The 22,156-nt window shown below is 40.5% G+C and overlaps 1 protein-coding gene across 1 annotated transcript in view; it reads right to left on the reverse strand.

Annotated features, from left to right (window-relative positions):
- The window catches only part of CRYBG3 (crystallin beta-gamma domain containing 3), an 80,848-nt gene that overhangs the window by 3,468 nt on the left and 55,224 nt on the right, over positions 1–22,156 (reverse strand). Inside the window, exons 12-19 of the mRNA XM_021550174.2 lie at positions 21,354–21,480; positions 17,369–17,511; positions 15,678–15,804; positions 14,664–14,696; positions 10,632–10,741; positions 9,981–10,107; positions 3,326–3,465; positions 424–547 (exon numbers count right to left, since the gene is read on the reverse strand). Of these exons, the coding sequence (XP_021405849.2) occupies positions 424–547; positions 3,326–3,465; positions 9,981–10,107; positions 10,632–10,741; positions 14,664–14,696; positions 15,678–15,804; positions 17,369–17,511; positions 21,354–21,480 (931 nt within the window). The remainder of the gene's footprint in view (positions 1–423; positions 548–3,325; positions 3,466–9,980; positions 10,108–10,631; positions 10,742–14,663; positions 14,697–15,677; positions 15,805–17,368; positions 17,512–21,353; positions 21,481–22,156) is intronic.

Below are 22,156 nucleotides of genomic sequence, written 5' to 3' on the forward strand. Positions count from 1 at the left end.
ACGTGATGGGAACTCCATAAGCTTTGCCTCTTTTGGAAATCCAGGCTACAGCACAATAAAATTCACTCTTGCTTCCATTTATGTTAATTATGAAACAAGTCAGTGTAGAATTGATTTCCTCTTATATTGTTATATGGCAAAAATGTAAAAATAGAGCATCCACAGAAAATGCTAATGAGCAATTCAGAAAAACAAAACTTGGCACCAAGAAACTGGGAATTATTTCCCTTTAGGAACCTAACACAGATCTCAATAACTGCTACAAGAGGCATTTTCTGCTCAGCAATCTTCCAGTGGGTCCTTCTGGCTGTCATCGTTAGGCCTGATTTAAGGAGTACAACACACCTCAATGTGCTTGGTGGTAGACCTGTGCACAAACCCCTGTCCACAAAAACCCATTTTCCTCACTCAGTCCTACAGTACCTGCTTCACAGGACGAAGGGAGCCAATCACTTTCCAGCCACTGTATTCAGTCCAGTTTGAAATCCCCCTGGGCTCCAGCAGAATCTGCCTGCCTAAAAAATTGCATCCCTCGTAGGCAATCCATCTGGATACACAAAACAGAACGTGAAAGGGCACTTGTTATCCACAGCAAAACTAAACTGCAGGTCAGAGCTATGCTCTTAGAAGCCCCCAAAGCTCTCCACAGTGATGCCTCTCTCTGTGCTGCAAAATGCCATCCATTTCAGTAGGATGGCTGCCTTCTATTGAAATTCAGACCCATTTTCTGTCTGTCTGCCTAAAATTTGCAGATTACACTTCCCATCTCCCCTCTCCCCCTCCATTTTTTTCCCCACAAAAAGGAGAACCTCTGCACGAACCCAGATGGGAATAATGCTGGTTTCAGCCAGGCCTGTGTTAGGAAATCAGGGAGCCACAATTGCAGCTTTGCCTGGTTGTGCACATTAATTATGAGACTATCTCTTCTGAAGTTTTTGTACAGTTAAAAGCTTTTTATACAATTCCATTTGTCTGAAAACACATTACAGGTATGCACTCCAAACACCCACACCCTTCTGCAGCAGATTTTCCTGACATGGACATGGCTGAGTCCTTTTACACCCAGTTAAAGCACTGGTTCATACAGACCCCTTGTTATCGGGCATCTGCTCAGTAAATGCTGCTCACAAAGGCAGCCTCAGGAGCACAGATCCCTTCTGTTTGTGTCAATAGCACATTAGTGTGTGGACAGTGACTCCTAAATGCCTGATTCATGCCTGTGCTCAGAGGAGCACAAAGGAAAAGCTGGTTTCCCAGGTTACCTGTTGTAGAGGTCAGCTGCCAAGAACATGAGGGATAGCTGTGCTCTGAGTCAGAGAGGAAACACCCACAGCCTCACAGCACCTGGAATTGCTTTTGCCCAGTGCCCACAACTCAGAGAAACTGAGAGCCAGCCCTGCTCAGGGCTCCATGGAGGCTCAGCTGTGCCAGCTGTGAGCTGCCTGGCAATGAGGCTGGCTCCCTGTTTCCTCAAAGCCCACACCTCCTGACTAACAGGTATTCAGGGCAGCCTGAGCGCCCCTGTGTCTTCCTTATACTTTGAACACATTCCTGCCTTTTTTCCCCTTGCAATGGTTTCTGTCAAGACACTGAGAATTCACTGTTAACATTACTCTTGGAGCGTGAACAGTCTCACGTGGAATGCAGTCTCAAAGCAGACATTTATAGGTAACAGAGAGGGGAAAGACAGTGATCACCATCTGAAGCCAGGTTGGGCTCCTGGCATTCATGACACAGGCAAAAGCCATCTCTGCTCTCACACAGGCTGTGCCACCTCTCCCACACCCCTGAGAACCCCAGCAACCTTTGCCAAGGCAGATTCCAGGTTTGTGCCTTACTGAGGTGGCCAGTTGGCTCAGGAAGAAGCCTTTTTTACAAAAATCTTTGCTATTTGCCTAAAGCCAACAGCAGGCTTTGGGACCAGGAGCCAAAACAACCTCTAAATCTGCCTTCCTGAACTCTGAATCCCAGATAAGGCAAACAAACGCTGGACATCCCACAATCACCTGACACCCTCAGCCTTTAGGCTACCTGTTGCTGTGTGGGATGGGGACAGGCTGTGGAAGTCTCTTGTGAAATATTAAATACACTGCTATACTTAACAGGTGTGGTGCTCTGTGGCTAACACAGCACATGGTGCAATGGACACAGGTAAACCATGGAAAATCAACACACCAGAAATCTCTTGCACAGTTCAACTCAGCTCAGACTTCCCCCTCAATGATTTTTGCTTTGCTTTTAGTGAAGATGTGCAAGACAATTTTTTCACAACTCAGACCAGGTTTTTATGTTTCACTGGTTCAGGAAAAAACCCACAATGCAAGCATGAAGTGTTTGAGATGAAACAAGGATCAGTGCAAGATGGACTTCCTCAGTAGTGTACAGACACAAAGAAGATGACCAGAGGGCACTAGAACTGAAACCCAAGTGCACAGGTGAATTTGCACACATGCTTAGAGCAAAAAGCATAATTTTAGCTATGGATAATATATGGCCTGTTGCACTCACTCTCCTGTGCTTTCTTGCCACATGGTCCCAAAGCCATCACCCTTCCTTCAGTCAACTGCTGGGGCAAAGGAATTGAACTTCCAGACAACACACACTTCTGTATTTTCAGCAAAAGTTCAGGATAGAAGTGGCACAAATGTTGGGAACTGTTGTGAACTGGCAAAGCTCTGTGGGGAAGCTTATGTTCTCTATTCTCTCAAGAAAATTAAAGCCTTGCCCATGTGGAAAAGGTGGGGAAAGGTCAAACATAAACATAGGAAATGTGTGTCCCATTAGGAGAACAGCAGTTCCCAATCACTCTCAGTTGCAGGATGAGACTCTGCAAGTTGTATGTTGCTGCTGTGGGTGTGGAGGCTGAAAACCTGGCTGAAAAAAGAACACTTGGGAGCTCTTCCAAAAGGTGAAAGGGAGAACTGTGGAAGAGGTTAGAAGGTCACTTCTGCAGATGTAAAAGGTTTTCACAGAAGAACCTGGGTTACATTCACACTCCTGGAGAAGGGTTGAACTAGTAACAGAAGAAAATTACTGTTCCAGCTGATAGATCCACCCTGTGCTCCTCTCAGAAGCTGCTGCTTCTCTGGCAGCCAGTCAGCACATCAAGCTTCCCTGAGCCACTGCAGTAGTTTAAATCACTGCAGTTTATAGCTGGCATTTTACAGCCTGTTAATAAAGGCACTCTGAGTTTACACTACCTGCCTTGTAAAGTCTGTGCCTCAGAACAGAAGAATGTAAACCACCCCATGAACAAGGCAATAATCATGAGACAGTGTTAGCTCCTACAGTGCAAAACTGACAGGGGTATTTTTTCCATACTTACAATCCACTTCTCACCCACACAGACTGGGTGTAAAAATGAAGGTCCTCATTCAAAACAGAATTGACTGGTTCACTGAAGTGCAGCTCTCTGCCCTTGCAGCATTCCAGGCTGAACAGACTAATGGAAGGCTCAGCAAAAACCTGGGGAAGGAAGAAGGAGGAAAAAAAAATCACAAAGTTTTAGTAGGAATAGTCCAACTTCAATTGTTAGATATGATGCAGACATTGGCCAACTTCAGTTGAATTTCCTACAATGCTTTTGTGGGGTATCTTGTGCTCCCTTAGCAAACCCCAAAGCACACAGAGCGAAAACAAACTTCATTTATCAGCAGCTTTGTCATCAGTGTAGTGCCCCACTGACACAGGCCAGGAACAGAGTCACCAGTGATGCAGAGGCCTCTGTTTGGAAAAACTCATTTTAAGCCAATTTGTATCATCAGGGCCTTGACTGCTTCTCAAAAATCCACTTTATTTACTTATTGATGGAACATGCATCTAAATAGTGAGTCAAATCAAAGTCTATTGTCCACAGACTTCAATTAGCTGTAGTTCACTGCAAACATTTTAAGGAGCTACAAATCATAAAAGGTCAGAAAGGTCAACTAAAAAGTTCTCAGTGTTTTTAACAGACGTTCCTATTTTTTTTTGTCAATCTTGAAGGAAGAGCATAAGTAAATTCTATAATTTCATGTAGAATTGAAACATTTTTCACTTAATGTCCTTTTCTACAGTTGACTGCCTATGAAAGCCAATGAAATTATCAGTTTGCAAGAAAATGTGGTGTAGCTACAAGGTCAGCAGAAAAACAGAGGAAGCAGATTTAAATACACAAATTCCTTGCCCTACTACAAGGAACACTTGTACAATGCTTTCAGCATTTTTAACCTAAAAGCAGAAGCAAAAGTACTTGCAGTTTACACCTGGAAAGGAAGAGGGAACAGCTCTGACTAACTCAATGAGCTGCCTTTCCAGGAAAGGCACGTTCCTTTAGGAGATGTTACCCTGAGATAGCTGGCTCAGGAAAAATCTGGGATTTCTCCTGCAGCAAAGACATGGCCTCAGGTGAAATAAATGAAACAAAATCTTGAATTAAAGTTGACACAGGCACTGAGTAATTAAGGGAAATTAATTCTCATGTTTGAAGAGGCACATGTAGTGTAGGGAAATGTCTCTGAAAAGCTCAGGGGTGTGTCAGGACATATGAATTTGCCTGACACTGACTCAGTGCAGTTGGTATGCAGCTGGTTGGTCAGTCTGCCTCAGAGGTTGCCTTCCTCTGCCAGCCAGTGCAGGGAGAGCCCAAGTCATGCAACACTGCAGGGACAGCTCACTGAGACATTTGGAAGAAGAGCTTGGGATCATCCACTCAGAGAGATTTTTAAAGCCTACTGTACTCCCAGAATCTAATGTTACACATTAGAAAGAGATTAAAACCCGTAACATTTTTATTTTGGAATGTCAGCTCTTCTGCTGGATGGGGTGGAGCAGATTGACAGTGGGTGGCTAAAGGCTCACTTTGAAAGCCAGAGCAGCAGCCTAGTGCAGGCAGCTACTCCTGAGGTTGCTTTGCTCAGCCAGGCAGAATCATCACACTCCTGTCTGCAAGAGCCCTGGCACTGCCTTTCACCTAAGTGGACACCAGAAGTCATGTCCAGAACAGGCCCAACAATTTTCCCAAGTGCATTGCTAACCACGAGAAACATCATTTGGCATCTGTGGTGCTGGACATTACTGCCCAATCCTAAGTATTGATCCTGCTGTTGCAACACTGAGGCTGTTAAGAGACAGGGCTGCTGTATCAGATGGACAAGTCGCCTGATCCAGAATATCCATTTATGCACCAGGAACCACAGCAGCAAACTGCTGGAGTCAATTAAAATTATTCCAGCTCTGCTGTGGCTGTGTTTGGACTGAGAGCTCTGAGAACACCCTGTCCAGCTGCTCAGAGTCCCTGACACACACTCCACTGATGGCCCTGATCCCTCTGTCCCAGGGAGACTTCAGCAGAGATCAGTCCAGAAAGAAACCAGGCTGCTGTGTGTGCCAAGCCCTGAACTCTCCTGTTCCACAGCCATATATAGAGCAATGCACTGATTCCTCACCTTCTGTATTCTCTCTTAGGCCAACAGCTGGCAGCAGTGACTTTGGCCTGGCTTTTTTCTCTGACTTTGTTTTCACAGCTCCATGGAAACTAGGAACAGTGAAAAACAAGGTTTGGGGCTAAGCTGTTAGGCTGGGAGGCATCTTGTTTCCAGCATTTCTTGCAGAATGCTGAGGAGCATTTCACCTTAAAGGTGTGCCAAAGACATCTATATTTACCCATTCCCATGTCTAGGTCAGCATTACTTCAGCTTCTTTTCAAAGTTATTTCAAGCAAAATACCTGAAATGCCATGCTTTGTGAAAAGCTTGCCAATTGCGAGAATAACAAAACACTATGGAATTTCTTAACATGATTTTTATGTGTGAAGGAACTGACTGCCTTTGCTTAAACCAGCACCAATAACATTTTAAGAGGTTTTGCTTGTCCTGTTTTTTTCATACAACTGTTCAGAGAGAAACTTCAAGGGATTTATTATATTCAAGAGGTCAGTGATTAAGGAAAGCTATATTTATATAGCATTTCAAGATATGAGCAGCCTTGTGAACTGTTAAATACACTGCTACACTTTACTTAACAGGTGTGGTGCTCTGTGGCTAACACAGCTCATGGTGCAATGGACACAGGTAAACCATGGAAAATCAACACACTAAAAATCAACATACCAGAAATCTCTTGCACAGTTCAACTCAGCCCAGACTTCCCCCTCAATGATTTTTGCTTTGCTTTTAGTGAAGATGTGCAAGACAATTTTTCACAACTCAGAACAGGTTTTTATGTTTCACTGGTTCAGGAAAAAACCCACAATGCAAGCAGGAAGTGTTTGAGATGAAACAAGGATCAGTGCAAAATGGGCTTCGTCAAACACAAAGAAGATGATTGGAGGGCACTGGAACTGAAACCCAAGTGCACAGGTGAATTTGCACACATGCTTAGAGCAAAAAGCATAATTTTAGCTATGGACAGTTTTTCATCACAAAAGTTGTGAGAATTTTTACTAATAAAGCACTTTAGAAAAGGGCCCATCCCAAAACATATTTATTTTTTTGGGCCAACTTAGGTTTTGCAAACTTTGCTGGGAAAGCCCAAGAAAGGCAAAGGGAGAAATGCAAAGGGCCAGACCAAAGGCTGAGTGTAACCCAGCTATGGCAAAGGATGGTGCAGTGGCCATCGCTGCTTTGCAACCAGCATTTACCAGAGTGTGAAGTGGGGGAGCCTCCACAGCTGTGTTACACCATCTTTGGGGAAATCCTTACTCTCCAGGCTTGGCCAGCTCATCACTTACAAGTGCCTTTGCTGGAGCTGCTCCTGCCTGGCTGCTCCCTTCAGTGTGGGATGGATGCCTGGACAATGCAAGGCCCATGGTCCAGTCCCAGCCACACAGAGTGACTCAGTGCCTGGCCCTGGGAAACTGCAGGTAGTTTTTGTATCTGGTTTCCTTATTTGCCTCACAGGAATGCTGGGGAGATTAGCTAACACCTACATTTAACTTAGAGAAGATAATATAGAAATACAACGATTATTATGATTGATCAGAGCAAGAATAAAGAATGCCTCAGAAGAAAAGAGAAAAAAACCCTAATCAAACATAAAAAAAAGCATTGCACAACCTACAGCCTGGATCTCATTTTTGGTTTTAGAAACTAGGAGACTGGTTTAAATTACAGGTTGAAGGTAACACTTTAGAAGGAAAGCTAATTGCTGATTTCAAGAATCCTGGGTATTCTTGTCCATGTAAATCACACAAAATATGACAGAGGTTTTTGTCAAAACAACACCTGAGAAAAGGCAGCACCAGAGTTGAACCACCCATTGCAAGATTATCTGTCACAAAAGATTAACCTCCTCAAGCAGCAAACACTGGACAAATGCCCCAACCAGCTACCCTGGCCCTACGAATGGCCCAGCTGTTCCTGCAGCTGAACAAGGGCCCACATTTCCTTTCCATGAATTCATGGCAGAGCAAAAGGCAAGTCCTTGCTGCTACAGGCACAGAAACCTGCACCTCTGCAGCAACTCTGAACCTGTGCTAGGCTTTCCTGCAGGAGGGCTGTTAATAACAATACAACAGCACATTTCATCATTTCATCATTTCTGGAAGAGTGCTTTGGGATTTTTAGATGAAAGGAGATGATGAGAGGCAAATGGCATCAGCGTCAATTGTTCCTTCTTTGTACCCTTCTGTTACCCCACAGCTCTTCCTAAATATTCTGAGGATGATGAAACAATCCAACCTGCATTTGAGAAAAATGGAACAGCAGGAAAAAAGCACAGCTAGGGCCTCCTAAAGATTTAGTTTGAGTATTACACACTTTGGAGAATAAGGTATGATGGGAGAGAGGAAACTTCATCAGGAACAGAGGAAATTGGTTGCAAAGATGTGCTGAATTCCTACATGATGCCAGTGCACAAAATATGGAGAAATAACCAAAGTGGAACCATATTAATTTAAATGTCTTGTGAAATGGGAGAGCGTGCGAGTCCAGAGAGTGTGGCAGCATCATGCCATACATAAAAAATGTACTTAAATCCTGACAACTTCACATTACACCAGAGAACACATAAAACATCCCTTCAAGGGCTAAGAGCTAGAATAAAAATTAGCCGACCTAAAATACTGTCACTACAGTGAAATCATCTATCACTAGTGTGAGCCTATTTTCTTATCCAAATAATTTTGCGTTGCTCTGAAGGTGTTTTCTTTTTTTTATATATATATTTTAGTTGGACCAAGTCAGTGATTTAGAAGGAAAATTTTCATTTTGTTATGCAATTAAGTTCTTAGACAAACAAATTACATTTCTGGGAGTTTTCAAAATGAAAATCAAAAGTTTACTTTCTTAAATAGAAAAAAAAAAACTAACTTTTTTTTTCATTTAGTGCAGTTGTTGTATCTGTTTGCAAATAGTTTGTTTCCACCAAAACTGCATATTCTATAGAACAAATGGAAAGTTCCCAACATGGGAATCCTCCACAGTTCCACTTGAAGCAATTACATCTCACTGAAAGGAGAGCAGGAGACAATGCACATCCAGGGCTTGGTGTCAGGGTTAAAAGTTCTCCTTCTCACAAGCAAGCTACCAGGGGACACACCTTAGCTCTGAAATGAGGCTGGTATTCAAAGCTGAATAATGGAAGGGGTTCCCAACACCACAAATGAATTCAATACAGCTACAAAACAATTCCACTTGGGAAGAGGCTTGCAGCTCTCTGGAATGAGCTAACAGAAATGTGCTGTAATAGAAGGGGCTCTGTGCCAAGGACTGTGGACAATGCTCAGAATTAACTGTGGCTGCTCCTGGCCATGACCTGCTGCATGCTCTGGGTCACATCTCTGCCACACCAGGGTCCCCAGCACTGCCCTGGGGGCTCTGAGGGCAAACAGGTGGAGATCAGTGGTATTTTATGCTGTTTAGTGCTTTGAATTTGTGAAATCCAAGGGCTACCATTGGGAAGAGTCAAATAAGAGGTGCAGAAGCAGACGAAGATGTGTGTAAGCTCCCCACACACAGCCTGCCAAACATGCTTCTTCCAGGGCCTGGCCCTTGGGAACCAAAGGCTGCCAGCAGTCTCCTACCATGCCAAACTTCATATTTCCTTCCTTGTGAGATTACAGGCAGGGGGATTTGGATGAGGCCTACTATTATTTGATGTCAAAACTTCACTTGGATTTGGCACGGCAGAGTCCAAAAGCCTGACTTGAAAAGGAGAACTTTAATCTAAAACCCAGGCTCTCAGCAGGTGGGAAGTTGCTGTATTTGTATAGTCTAGTGAAAAGTCCAGCTCTCAAATTTGAGCTGTACATCCTTCCCACCACGCCCATGGGTTTGGTGTTTGCATTTGCTTGGGGTTTGGGGGTATTTTTGGGACTTTTTTCATTTGGTTGGTTGGGTTTATTTGCTTTTCTTTTTAATAATTGTTCACAAGTTTAGGTAAAAAGGACTTAATTATGTGAAAAAGCTGAACTGAGGAACCCCGGAAGTCTAGCTCCATAGCAGCTGCATTGAAGGACACATGCCACATAGGCTGAGTTTGTGTCCTGTGATCAGGGAAGGAGTAAGCTGGTGGCCAGTCCTAGAGAGGAGGGGATAGAGAAGCCACTTGCTTCTTTCACCAACAGTGTTACAGCTCATCTTTCATGCTTCTGCATAAGAGCACACCAAGATGTGGACGAAAGGCAGAGACATCACACCAAGACTGCAGATTTTTATGTCCTCTGTGCAGGATTGCAATGGGATGTATAAAAGGTTGTATCTCTCTTGTTCTGGAGGGCAAAATGCATTCCTGTCCAGCTCCCTGGCCATGGAGGATCTTGTGTCTCACTTGTAAAAAAGAGAACAACTTGAAACCTAGAACACCCAAGAGCAGCTAGAAGTGACTTTGTGCAAGTGTGCACGCAGCCTGACCTGTTCCCAACCCAAAAAATCCCGTGAGCCAAAAAAAACAAACCTCACTCTTTTCCCTAACTGGGAGTTTGTTTAGGGCAAGTACTCACTTCAGACATCTGACAGGGAAAAGAGTTCTGAAATATTTTTTTTCCCCCAATAAGGTCTTACATATTGAATAGGCTTGAGGGATTTGATTGTAGCAGTTGGGCAGCCACAGGAACTGAGGTCAACATAGAGGCCTTCTTCCAGCACACAGTGATTGTCAGTGGTTTCCCCTTTGTAACACAGGAGCCAACTGCAAGAATAATGGAACAAAAAAGATAAGCTGCTCTAGCTGCTTATTTACAGTATGTTTTTTTCAAGATTAATACTTGCTAAGGACAAAAGGAATAAAAAAATTATCTTTGTTCTTGTCACACTTTAAGTAAGATGACTTGAAAGGCTATGCAGCAAAGCAACCAAAGCAGCAAAATCAAATTGTGTGGTACAGAAACCTCAGTTCCAGAGTCAAACAACGTTGAGTGGAATTCAGACACTTCCACTGTACCAAAGTTCTCAAAAATCTGGAATAAATTCTAACTGGAGTAAAAAAGAGAGTCATGGTAACTGTGCAAACCTTCCCCAGGGAGAGCAAAATCCACAGTACCAAAACCAATGACATGATGAAAGTTTCTGGGATGCCTTGCAGGACAAAGGGTCTAAGACATGATGGAAGTTGATGGGCATGTGTTATGTGCTTTCTGCTGTCTGAAATTTTGTAACATTAAAAAAAGAGTCATAACACTGAAAATGATGGCATGTAAAACAACAGACACTTACCATCCCCGGAGAACCTTAAAAGAACATGGTATGAATGATGTAAAATCAGAAACTTCTGCTGTGAAATCTACACATGCTCCTTGGAAATGTGTATTACTGAAAGCTTTGAGCTATAAGAACAAAACAAAACAAAAACAATGACTAGAAGGAAAATGAATGCATTATCATTAATGTAAACAGAGAAAGCTGTTACTCTCAGAGAAGTATCCATTCAATTCACAAAGATACAATTAATTGAATGAATTGTCATTCAAAGACTCTTTTACATTTTCTACAGTTGCTTTATTTTTAGAAATGTATCAAGTATTTTGTCATCTCTGAACTGGCATAGGACACTTCCCAGTGATGCTAAGGCAGGCAGATTTATCAAGTGTAAGTTCAACTGCAGCAGGAGGGGGCCCAGGCAAAAATGAGAAGAGCAGGACTCAAGGCTGTTACCATCCACCCAAAGTCCCCCTGAACTGCAGCTTAACTCTCAGTACAGCTCAGCAATCCAGTGCTCAAAGCAGGATGGGGAAATGCTGGTCAAAAGATACAGAGCTGCTAATGACAAAGTGCCCTGAAATCTGTGATCACAGTAGTTGCAGGTGGCTTTTCATTTCAAAACTAGCAGGAGGATTTCTAAGGGAAATCAGAAATGTACCACTGGGGACCTCTGAGGTTCAGCCAAGCTGCTTTTATATGTCATGGTAAAGAACTGCAAGTCACAGTGAACAACACCCCACCAGTAAGATGTGATCAGTTCATCCCAAAAAAGCCAGAAGGTTCAAAACGTTACAGTAAAAGTAAAATAGAAAAAAACCAACCAAACAGACAAAAACCAATCAACGTCCCAAAAAACCAACCTCCTCCAAACAAATAAACATAAAGCCCAAATGAACAAAAACACCCCCCCCCCCAAAAAAAAAAACAAACCCAAAACAAAGCTAAACTAAAAAAACACACACACACACAAACCCTAAAGCCCCCACCAAAACAAAAAGAAACCCTGGTATGATGTAGGCTATGATCTATAGCGAAGACACCCAGAATTCTGTACCCTTGAGCTGCCACTGTGTAGCTGAGATGAATTTCATTTGAAAGCCTGAAAGACAGGCTGGAAAAGAATTAAAAATCTAAATGTATCAAAAGAACAGCTCATATTCTGTAATGGAAGAAAAACACAATGGCTGTTGCAAGAGCTACTTCCCCCTTCATGCCCCAAATTGGCCAAGCTTCCTGCCAAAGAAAAGAAATCAAGTGCTTTTGCCAGCATGGAGTAAGAAGGCCAAACATAAGTGTCAGTAAATGATTTTATGGAAAAGTTTAGTCTATGTTTTTAAAAGAAATGAATGTTTCCTGTTAGAAAGAACAAGAAAGGCTTAAGCTGGCCTTGTAGGCTATGGGTGCTAATTGGAGAGCAGGGATCAGCTACAATAAAAAGAATAAAGTGTTAACTGACTTTTCTGTAAATACAACTGCACTAGTATGTCACAAAGCATCTATTTAAGCTGTAATTGCACTGTATTTTCTACCCACTCATCTCCAAGCTCTTTACAAAAGGGAATATATATACATACACACTGCCTCTCTTTCATAAGACCACATGCTATGCAAGGCTTTTAAAAAAGATTCTCAAACTCATTTTAACACAGAATTTATCTGGTAATGAATAAGGGTCTTAATTTGACAGAAGCTGGGGTGAAGCAGTGATTCCTCAGTGCAAACACTGCAATTAGTCTCCAACTGCAGTCATCTCCACTTTCTCAGGGTCTGACATCAATGTGTGAGGTTTCGCTTCCCAAAAATCCAAAGGACAGAATATTAAATACAAACACAGGGTTGCACAGCAATTATCTCTGCTTCCCACATCATCTCTGCAAGTCACCTTCTATTGAAAGAAGCTTTGTTCTTGCTGGGCAAAACTTTATTTTAATAAATGAAAGGAATGGCTTTGTAGAGTTGGTTTCTCTTTGCAGAGATTTCTTATACTCTGTGTACTTGGTTTATTAGGAAGCTTGGCAGGCAGAAAAGGTCAGGGCAGTTACTGAGAGATTTAAGAAAATTTTGCTGCTTTTCAATTTCTGCTAAGACACAAATGAAAAAAAGACACACTCTTATAGACAGTGAAAACAGCTCCCTTAGTTCAGCCATATGCTTATTAAAGGTGGGAGAATGTATGATCATTCAAAATAACCAATATATGACTTACTCAAGGGGCAGGATGTTTAAGAATTTGACAGCTCATATGCACCATGCTTAGAAGTTCCAAACTAGGAGACTGTTCCAACCTGGGAGACTGGTTTTCATGTAGAAAACTTTTATTTTACTCTGAATGTGAAAATCTTGATATTTATCTAAAGGCCTGTCTTTTATTTAACCTAAGTGATTAAATGTTTTCTCATTAAAAATAACTCAAAATATCTCCCCTCCTATAAGAACTGTAGTGATATAAAATATGTTATTTCCTCCCTAGCCTCAAGGCATAATCCTGTGAAAACCAGGATGGTGGTATGTCAGGATAGTAATTTTTTCACAAATGGTGTTAAGACTGCTATTAAAGACCACAAGAAGCAAAATACAATCCAGTACATGTCAATATTTAAAGGTGTCTGTGCATATACACACACACACAGTTTTTTTTCATGTTTCTGGAAATAAAAAAGCCTGTAAAGCACAACTTATTGAAACTTCAAAGGTTTGAACTGGTCTTAAAGGTCTGCAACACAGGAATAATACACTCAAAGAATAGATTTTGGGAGAGCCTGAAAAAATATGAGAATTTGAGATGAAAATAAAATTGTCTTCGGCTGTTTAGACCCCACCAGTTTTATCTAAATTAGTTATTTTTTCTGGTATCATTTACAAAGGCACTCTGGTGAACATACTTGCAAGTCTTTGGATTTGGCTGCAAAGTGCCATGTGAATAGGCTGGGCAGGAAGTCAGTGTTTAAGTTTAAAATAATACACCAATTATGTCTTCAGACAGGAAATATTTCCTGTAGTCCTGGGTTAATCATAAAATGGTAGAATTGGAGAAAAAGGAGGGTGTGGTCCACCTGCTAAGTAACACAATGCACAACATTTCCCATCCAAGCAAGAAAGAAATTGTGTCCAGATGACAAAATACTTAAGTGTGCTGAAACAGAAACACAGAGCTCTAAAATATCTTTTGTCTGGAAAGAAGTCACGTTTCTCAAAATAAACTTTCCCAAATTTTCTTAATTAAAAGCATGTAAGAGAGAGCAATAAAATCACTCAGATCATCACCCATGACAGAAGGAGAGAAAAAGATCAATCAAACAACTCATGCTGGACAAGGGAAGAGCCTTGCTGAGACAGAACGTTGCAGGGAACACAGAGCACACATGGTGATAAACACAGAGCAGGTTTGTGTTTCAGAAAGGTAACTCAAAGGTCTATTAATGGACTATAACCTTATCATAAGGATATGGCCAGTTAAGCTCTGATGTTACTGTAACCAAATGGGAACTTTAAGGAGCAGCTCTACTTGCTTGGAAGACTTTGGAAAGCAGAACTACCAGCATCTAAAATGAAAAAAAACAACTTCCAGGTGTTGATGCATTTGCAGGTTTGAATGTGCAGTTTTGTTTTCTGCAGTTTATATTTTTATATTCAATTCACAAATAAACATAGAAGTGACAAACTGGATGCAATGCAAAATAATGGAAAGAAAATCTGCCATAAAGAGAAGGATGAATGGATGGGATGGTGAATTTCCAGAAACAAGAGGGAAAGAAGAAGAAAATCAATAGCTATAGAGATCCAAAGTCACTCAAAACCTATAGGACTGCTTGCATTTTTGGGGATAGAATACTAAAGGGTATGATCCAGAATAAAACAAAGAGCACAACACTTAGCAGACTTTACTTTTATCCATCTGCCAGTATCCTCCATCACTGATCTGCTGTAGCAAGGTGACAATATTGAATTATCACCTGAAATTACTGAGATATCATCTGAAGCAAGGCATTCAACATTAATTGTTAAGTATAGTTTAGCACTAGACATTGTTACGTAATACCAACTTACCAAATGTGGAGGCTCATTTGTCCCAAGGGGCTCCTGCAACAATAAATACATATATACACACATTAGAAAACCCCAACATTAATTACAATTAACTTCCTAGGAGACATGCCAAGTTGCCTGAAATTTGTAAAGTATGAACTCAGGAGCAGAAGAAAAAAAGCTTCCCAGGCTCTTGGCGCAATTCTTTTCTACAATTTCTGCCATGAGCTGCCTTGCCTGTAAGCTTACAATTACCTGCCTGATTGTTCAATGCCTTTCACACAGAGAACTTGCATCAGCATTAATTAGTTCCCATAATGTGCATTAGAGTCCATGTAAATGTCTCTGCATTTACTTTTGAGGCTGCTTCTTGAAAAAAAAAATAGAACTGAAACCAACAGAAGACACCTCTCTCAACGTGTGCTCTTCAAAATAAGGTTAAGTATTCCTTTTGCATTCCTCTAAATTATTACTTATTAATAATATATTACTTATTATCATTTAATACTTCTGGCTGTAGATTGTCTTTGTTTTGCATTAGGGTTTTGACAATGCTGGCATTAATCTGCTTGGGTGAGTTAGCACTACCTTGGATTGAATAATGGATTAAAAATATTTCCTGTCTTTATTCACTGTATCTAGTACAAATATTTTACCATAAAAGTAAGGGGAAAAATCCAACAGAACTCTATTATGTAACAATACAGTCCAGATAAATTCTCAAGTATTTTAAAATACATTATCAATTACTATGCTTTATGGCAAATGAATCTTTCCAGGTCAGGCTATGTATGCAGTTGTCCAAAGGGAAATTCTTCTTATGAAGTTTCCCTGACAATTTTCTCAAAAGACAAGAAAGATCTGTCCATTTAAGTGTTCATCCTGAACAGACTCATTATGCCTTCCAGGAGGGTCTTTAAATTGTTGCAAAGCAAATAGACAGGTTGTTATAATGTGGGCTTTCCTGTTTAATTATTATGGAAACTCTGAACTCCAAAAGTCTTTTAAGGTTTTCCTTAAATTCTGGTAACTCACCAGCTTAACAGGTCGAATTGACATGATGGTTTTACTAGATCCTCCCCAGTCAAAGAAGCATTTGTATTTTCCTTTCTCCAATACATATTGCTCTCCACAGAAATACTTCTGCTGATATGCCACCCACCTGAGGAAAGAAACAAAAATTGAACTGAAAACATCACATTTTTTCTGAGTAGTTTGATGACAAAAACAGCAAGTCAAGCACAACAGAATGTCCACTGGCAGACAGCGCAACATTAAACCTGATGAGAGGCACAAAACTGTCACAACACTTGATTTTCCCTACTTTGACAAACACGAGATTTTGGGTGTCTGCCTTCCCAGAAAATGCACTGTGAGATGATGCCCTGCTCAGAAATTCAGAGGAAAGACATTTAACTGATAAACTTTTTGAATCTCTCTTAACTGAACCTTTGCCCATTTGGCATTCCCCAGACAGGGCTTTCTTACAGCTTTTCCAGTTGGATTTAGGAAAAACGGTGCAAGAAGAAAGAAGTAACTGAGGAAGGCTTGATGACATTAAGCAGAAGCCTACAACAGCTGGAGGTTCAAGTTTCTCCCACCCTGCTTTCTCTCCTGCAATTTAAGAAGAAAGAAACCTCCAACTAGAGGGTCCTTCTATCCCTGCACAGTGGCAGAAACAGACTGGGGCTGGTTAGAAAGACACCTCTAAATCACCCACTTTTGGTGGTGCATTCCTCTATTCACCCAGCACTGAGACTGTTTTATTAGGGATGTAGCAGGGCATGTCCTTACCCATTTCACTTCTGTCACCCATTAATGAATCTGTTTGCTATTAATTTATCCAATGCTTTTTTTTAACCTCCTGGTGCTCTCTGCTACCACAGTCCCTTCAGCAGCAAGTTCCAGAAACTCACTGCCTCTAGTGTAGGAAAAGCTTTTTTACCTTCCCACATCAAAATCTGCTTTAAAGCAAATCTCCAGGTCCATAAAGCATTTCCCCAACATGTTGTCATGCAAGATTCTGTGAACTGTATTAATCTTGTCTTACCACCTTCAGGATTTTGCAGCTCTCATTTGTATCCCTCTTTCCCAAACTGAGTCTCAGCCTTTCATTCTTGCAGCTAATACTCATGAGACACTAATCACCAATCCCTACATAAGCAGTTCAGGCCCCTCACTTCACAGTTCCTGATCCCCATCAGCATTAGGGTAGTTATGACAATATTAATACTGCATTTTAAAAATTACTGTTAAATGTCTGAAACCCACATGATTCCACAGTGTTCTTTGCCCTTAATGTCTTTTATGTTTTAATTTTTATAGTTCTATAAAAGTTTTTTTAATTTTCAGTGTCATCAGTCTAAATTTATTACACAGCACAGCTCATCCTTTTTGGACAGGCTTTACCTGTCCCAAAAATTATACCAGTTCTTAATATATCTAAAATATCTTTTCAATATTACTGCCATGGAACTATGTGACTCCTCTGGGGCCACATCACAAACTTTTTCTATGAACAAGAATGCTCAGATCCAAATCAAGGTGTAGGCATGAAAGCTACAGAAAATTAAAATTACTATTTCCCTTCCACTCCCCAAGGAAATTTAAAGAAACACTTTTCTCCTTCAAATATTTACCACATGTACCATGTGGAATATAGTCTGTCAAGAGATGTACCCAAACACAGAAATGTTTAACAGTTCCATGTATTTGAGCAGACTTACACTCCACTTTTCACAAGAATCGACCTCGTCTCAGGGCCAAATCCAGCTTGCTCCAAATCAGGGATTTCTTCATTGATGATGTCAAATGCTTTCCCATCTTCATCATCAGACTGGAAAAGTGCCACTGAAGACTCTATGAAATCCTAACAGGTAGCACAGGAGTTAGAAGACTGTCACAGCTCAATGACTCTTCACAACACAAAACATTTTGGGAAAGAGTTGTAGCCAGAAGACAGCATTTTATAGAGCTTGAAGGGGCTTGGCTCCCTGGTGTGGATCTCTATGGGGTATTTTGGCATTGAAGTTCTGGAATAACTAACTGGAAGCCTGGCAATCTGATATGGCCTTCAGGGGTTTGCACTGAAGAGAGAAAGAGCCTGTTGCCCCTGAGCACCATCCTTTCCTCTTTGAGGATGGCTCAGAGTGCAAAGATGCCTGTGTGGGAAGGAGAAGAGTTAAGATGGAAAGAGTTTAGCACTGATCTTCCAAAAGCCTCACAAATAAATACTGCAAGCATGACCATGACTATATTTTTTTATTAAACTTCTCCTTCCTCATCCCTTTCCAGCAACATGTCAATAATTATGGAAAGGAAAAGCCTGGGCAAGATCACCTTTCCAGCACAAGGGGTTTGTACTTTTTGGATATATCCACTATAGCTATAAATAAATCCTGCTTATCACTGTCACATTCTCTCTTATATATACTGCTTTGTGCTTTCAGCCAGCTTAGTTTCTTGCCCAGTTTACTTGCACAGCTTCAGATTATTTGAATTTGGGTTTCAAATCTTCAGCTTTTTAACTACTTAGCAATTTTAAGCACACAGTTCAGTTGCTGCTTGGGAAAACAGAAAACAACAATGCATTCACTTTACTACTTTAACTTTTAACAGAAAGCAGGAACTGAATTTCAGTGTTTCTCATTCAGCAATTATAAAGTGAAGTTATAAATTGAAACTAAGCTAGTCTTGCAAACAAGAAACAATTGCTGTTAACTGCTAATTGTGGTTGACAGAGGCTCACAAACATATGAGGACTCAACCATGGGTATTATTACACTAAACACTGAGAAAACAAAGATTTATAACTATCAAAAACCACCTAGAAATTAAGGCCAAAGCAGCATGCAGTCACATTCATTTGGCCAGGTGAACTGCATCAAACAGGCTGTTTGGAGGACACCATGTCTTTCTACAGGACACAAACACAGTGAATAATGAAAACCAATTTTAAAACTTGATGTGGCTCAATTTCTCTGCACTGTTTACAGGACAGTAAAAGGTGATGGAACAAATTCTCTAGTAAAACTGGTTCTCTTACTGTGTTGACCACTTCCTTCCTTCATTTATTTAAACTGTTAAACTGCTGCAACTATTTCAGGTATCCACTTGAAATTATAGTGCCAGGTCTGGAGAAATCATAATGAACAACTGCAGCTTCAGACTACTTTTTAGTTAAAAAAAAAAAAAAAAAAAAAAAAAAGGAAAGAATGACAAAACTAGTGCAGTATTAGTGCAAATGAAAAACAGCTACTCTTAACAGTCCTAAAGCAAAAGAGTAGCCAAAATACAATTTAGATCAAATCTACACATAATTTCCTTAACTAAGTTTAAAATGCTGAAATATATCCACAGTTGTAAAAACATCTTTCAAATTCAGCCATCATTCTTTTCTGCCTGAATTTCTACTGCAACTTCTCTTACAAAAAGTAACAGGAAAAATACCTTTTAAGAAAAGACTTTCAGACCAAGGCAGAGAATTCTAGACTTGAAAACATTAGTGGGAAAGCTCTGAAGGAAACATACTCAGAAACTTTGCTCTTTCACTGAGCCATGGGCAAACTCCAGCTTGAAACGCATTTGACACTGCAGAACAGAAGCAAATGCCACTGCCCCCAAAGCAGCTCAGAGTCCAGACTGCTGCCTGCCCCTAGGAATGAGCTCTGCATTTGACTCAGGTATGTTCAACACAGATACTGACAGGGAGCTGGCAGCAGCTGGAAAAAATAATTCCACAAGACCTTTTTATCTCTGCTTCTCAAACACCCCCTGAACGCCCCATTAGCCTTTGTGACTGTTCACTGCAGGAATGGTCAAGCCAACCAAAAGCTGAGAGCCCTTACAGTGTGCCCACATGTGGGTACTTCTTCACCAGTGTCTGGGGAAGGGGGTGTGCAGCAATATTCCTGTGGATTCTGAGACCATTGCAACCTTTACCTTCCCCTGACAGAATTCCTGAGCTCAGAGAGAAGAACCAGGACATTTGCTGTGCAATCAGGGGCCTCAAGCACACAGAGTTTGGATTTTTGCCCAGGTCCCCATGAAACCAAATGTTTGGTACTAAACTATTTTTAAAATCCTGACCTTAAGTATGGTATACAAAGTCACAAAGGGAGCATATGGCCAGCCTGGGCAGTGCGCTGTGTGCTGCACATTGCCCAGAGGGAGGCAATCTGCTGGTCAAGCCAAACAACACAATGCCAGGGCCATTACTATTCCATTGGCAAACAGCTGGTTGCCTTCAGTTATGCAACAAATTGAGGGAAATTATTCCTTTTCACTTCTATTATCAATAAGTAAATATTTATACATATTGATAAGCCAATTTGATTGATATCTGTTGATATATGACTGAATGATGCATGTTTTTAAACATTAATGACTTGAGCCTTCTGACTGTTTTAGGTGCAAGTTAAATTAAATACATGACGTGGAAGATCATTCTTGGTATCCACATGCATGATAATTTGTATTAATGCCCTTTACTTGTATTTATGTATTTACTTGTTTTTAACTTGTATTTATGTCCTTTACCAAGAGAAAAATCTAAAAAGATCAATTTAAGTTGCTCAAGTATCCTATATACAGCTGGAAAAGAGAGGAAAGCTAAGATTATTCAGCAATTGAATAGGATTCTGCACATTCAAAATGAGTAATCTGAAGAAACTGCCTACCTACTTTTTTCTCAGCAATCTAAAATTTATTTAGAGAAGGATATTTTTCTTGAATTCAATTCATTCTCCTATCTTTATTTTGATAGATTCTGATTATAAATACAGCTTTTGCTAGGTGCCTATCATGAAAAACAAACCTGCAAGTTGTGAATTTAAGTATGGCCTTCTGGGGCTCACATAAAGTTGAGAAAGTGAGTTTGCTTTAAATCCCCATCTTCAATTTCCACAAAACTCCTGGCTCAGGAATATCAGATCTCTTCAGATGAGGAGATGAATAATCTGAGTTTACAAAACTGGGTAATATCAGAGTGAACAATCTTAGTCTCAGAAGAATTTACTCTTTGCAGCTGTATTTAATGCTCACAGAGATGCCATTATAATAAAAAATCCTTCAAACACTTACACAAACAAACAAAAAACCAAAACCAAAACAAAGGAAATTATAAAGAAGTTCTAACCCCATGTTTCTCCATTACTAAAATGTCTAACTTTCCTTCCAATAGCAGACTCTTACAAATAGTTTTTATTATTATTTAATCCTTGCCTACACTAAACACATTTTAGTAGCAAGGATTTTTTTACCATGATTGTTTTTGCTGCCAAAATTTTCTGGCAGAAAAATCACAGACAGAGGGTAATGCTGTTTTAAGGCCTGCAACAGCTGCTGCATTGAAAAGATATTTTAATTTTAATCAAGAACTACTTTGTACACTCAGGCATGCTATGCTTTTAAGAAAATTCCATTTGAGAGATTTAAATAGCTCGAGGTGCAGGACTGAGGTACTTGAAAATCTGGCAGGTAGACAAGGAATTCTGCATGATAAAATTTTTGTATGAACTTCACGAAGACTGTTGAGAACCTGTTTTTTTCTTAGTGCAGTCTAAATTTCATCCAGTAGGAAAAGAATGAGGATGAGCACAGGCAAAAGATGGATTGCCCCAACCCAAAGCAGCTGTACCATTACAAAGAATAAGCTTGCTCTTTATAGCCAGAGCTGTGCATAATTTGTGAGAAATCCATGTGAGTACTTACAGCCTGAAGGAAACGGAAGGAGAGCAGGGCACTGTCACTTCCCCCCCAGGAGCATCTGTCCTCATAATCTCCCTCCTCCAGCAAGAACTGATGGCCTTTGTAACGCTCCTTATCATAGGCAACCCATCTGTGGCATCCCCACAACAACAAAAAAAGAGAGGTCAGTAAAGGCAAAACAACTGCATGCATGATTTTCTCTAACAAATAAAGGGAGAAGAGAACCCCCCAAACCCACTAAAATGAGTATCACAAACCCAGCCAATGAACAAAGCAATGCTTGTTTGGAATCACAACAGGCACCCATGAAGTGTTCTTTGTGGATCAAGATCCTGCCATGTGATTCTTTATTCAACAACAGTTGATTTATGTAATGCTTCTCCGTGTACCTCCTCTCAGCCAGTCACATTCCCAACAGCAATATTTGGTACCACAGAGACCAGGATGTAGCTAGATGCCAAAACTTTCAATGATAAAAAAAAGCAGTGGATCTCTTCACTGTGCTAATAAATGATGAGACCCTACCCTTGCTGGAGATGGTGACAAATTAACGGATTTCAGCAGAACATGATTTCGCCTGCTTATTTGTTTTTTGCTTTAATCTAAAAATGTGTATATATATAAACAGACAAGCAAATTTAAGATATAAACCATATTGTACAAGGAATATGTTTTAGCAGTAAACAAATATAGATTTTCAAAGTATTTTGAATAAATATATAAGGCTCAGTTAAACAAAGGTGTTTCCATATCAACTTCAAATCTCTAATGCATGTCAATTTTACAAAGTGGTTCCCCCTCCTTTT

This window comes from Lonchura striata, chromosome 2 (assembly GCF_046129695.1).
Source record: "Lonchura striata isolate bLonStr1 chromosome 2, bLonStr1.mat, whole genome shotgun sequence".
In the NCBI taxonomy this organism is placed as follows: Eukaryota; Metazoa; Chordata; class Aves; order Passeriformes; family Estrildidae; genus Lonchura; species Lonchura striata.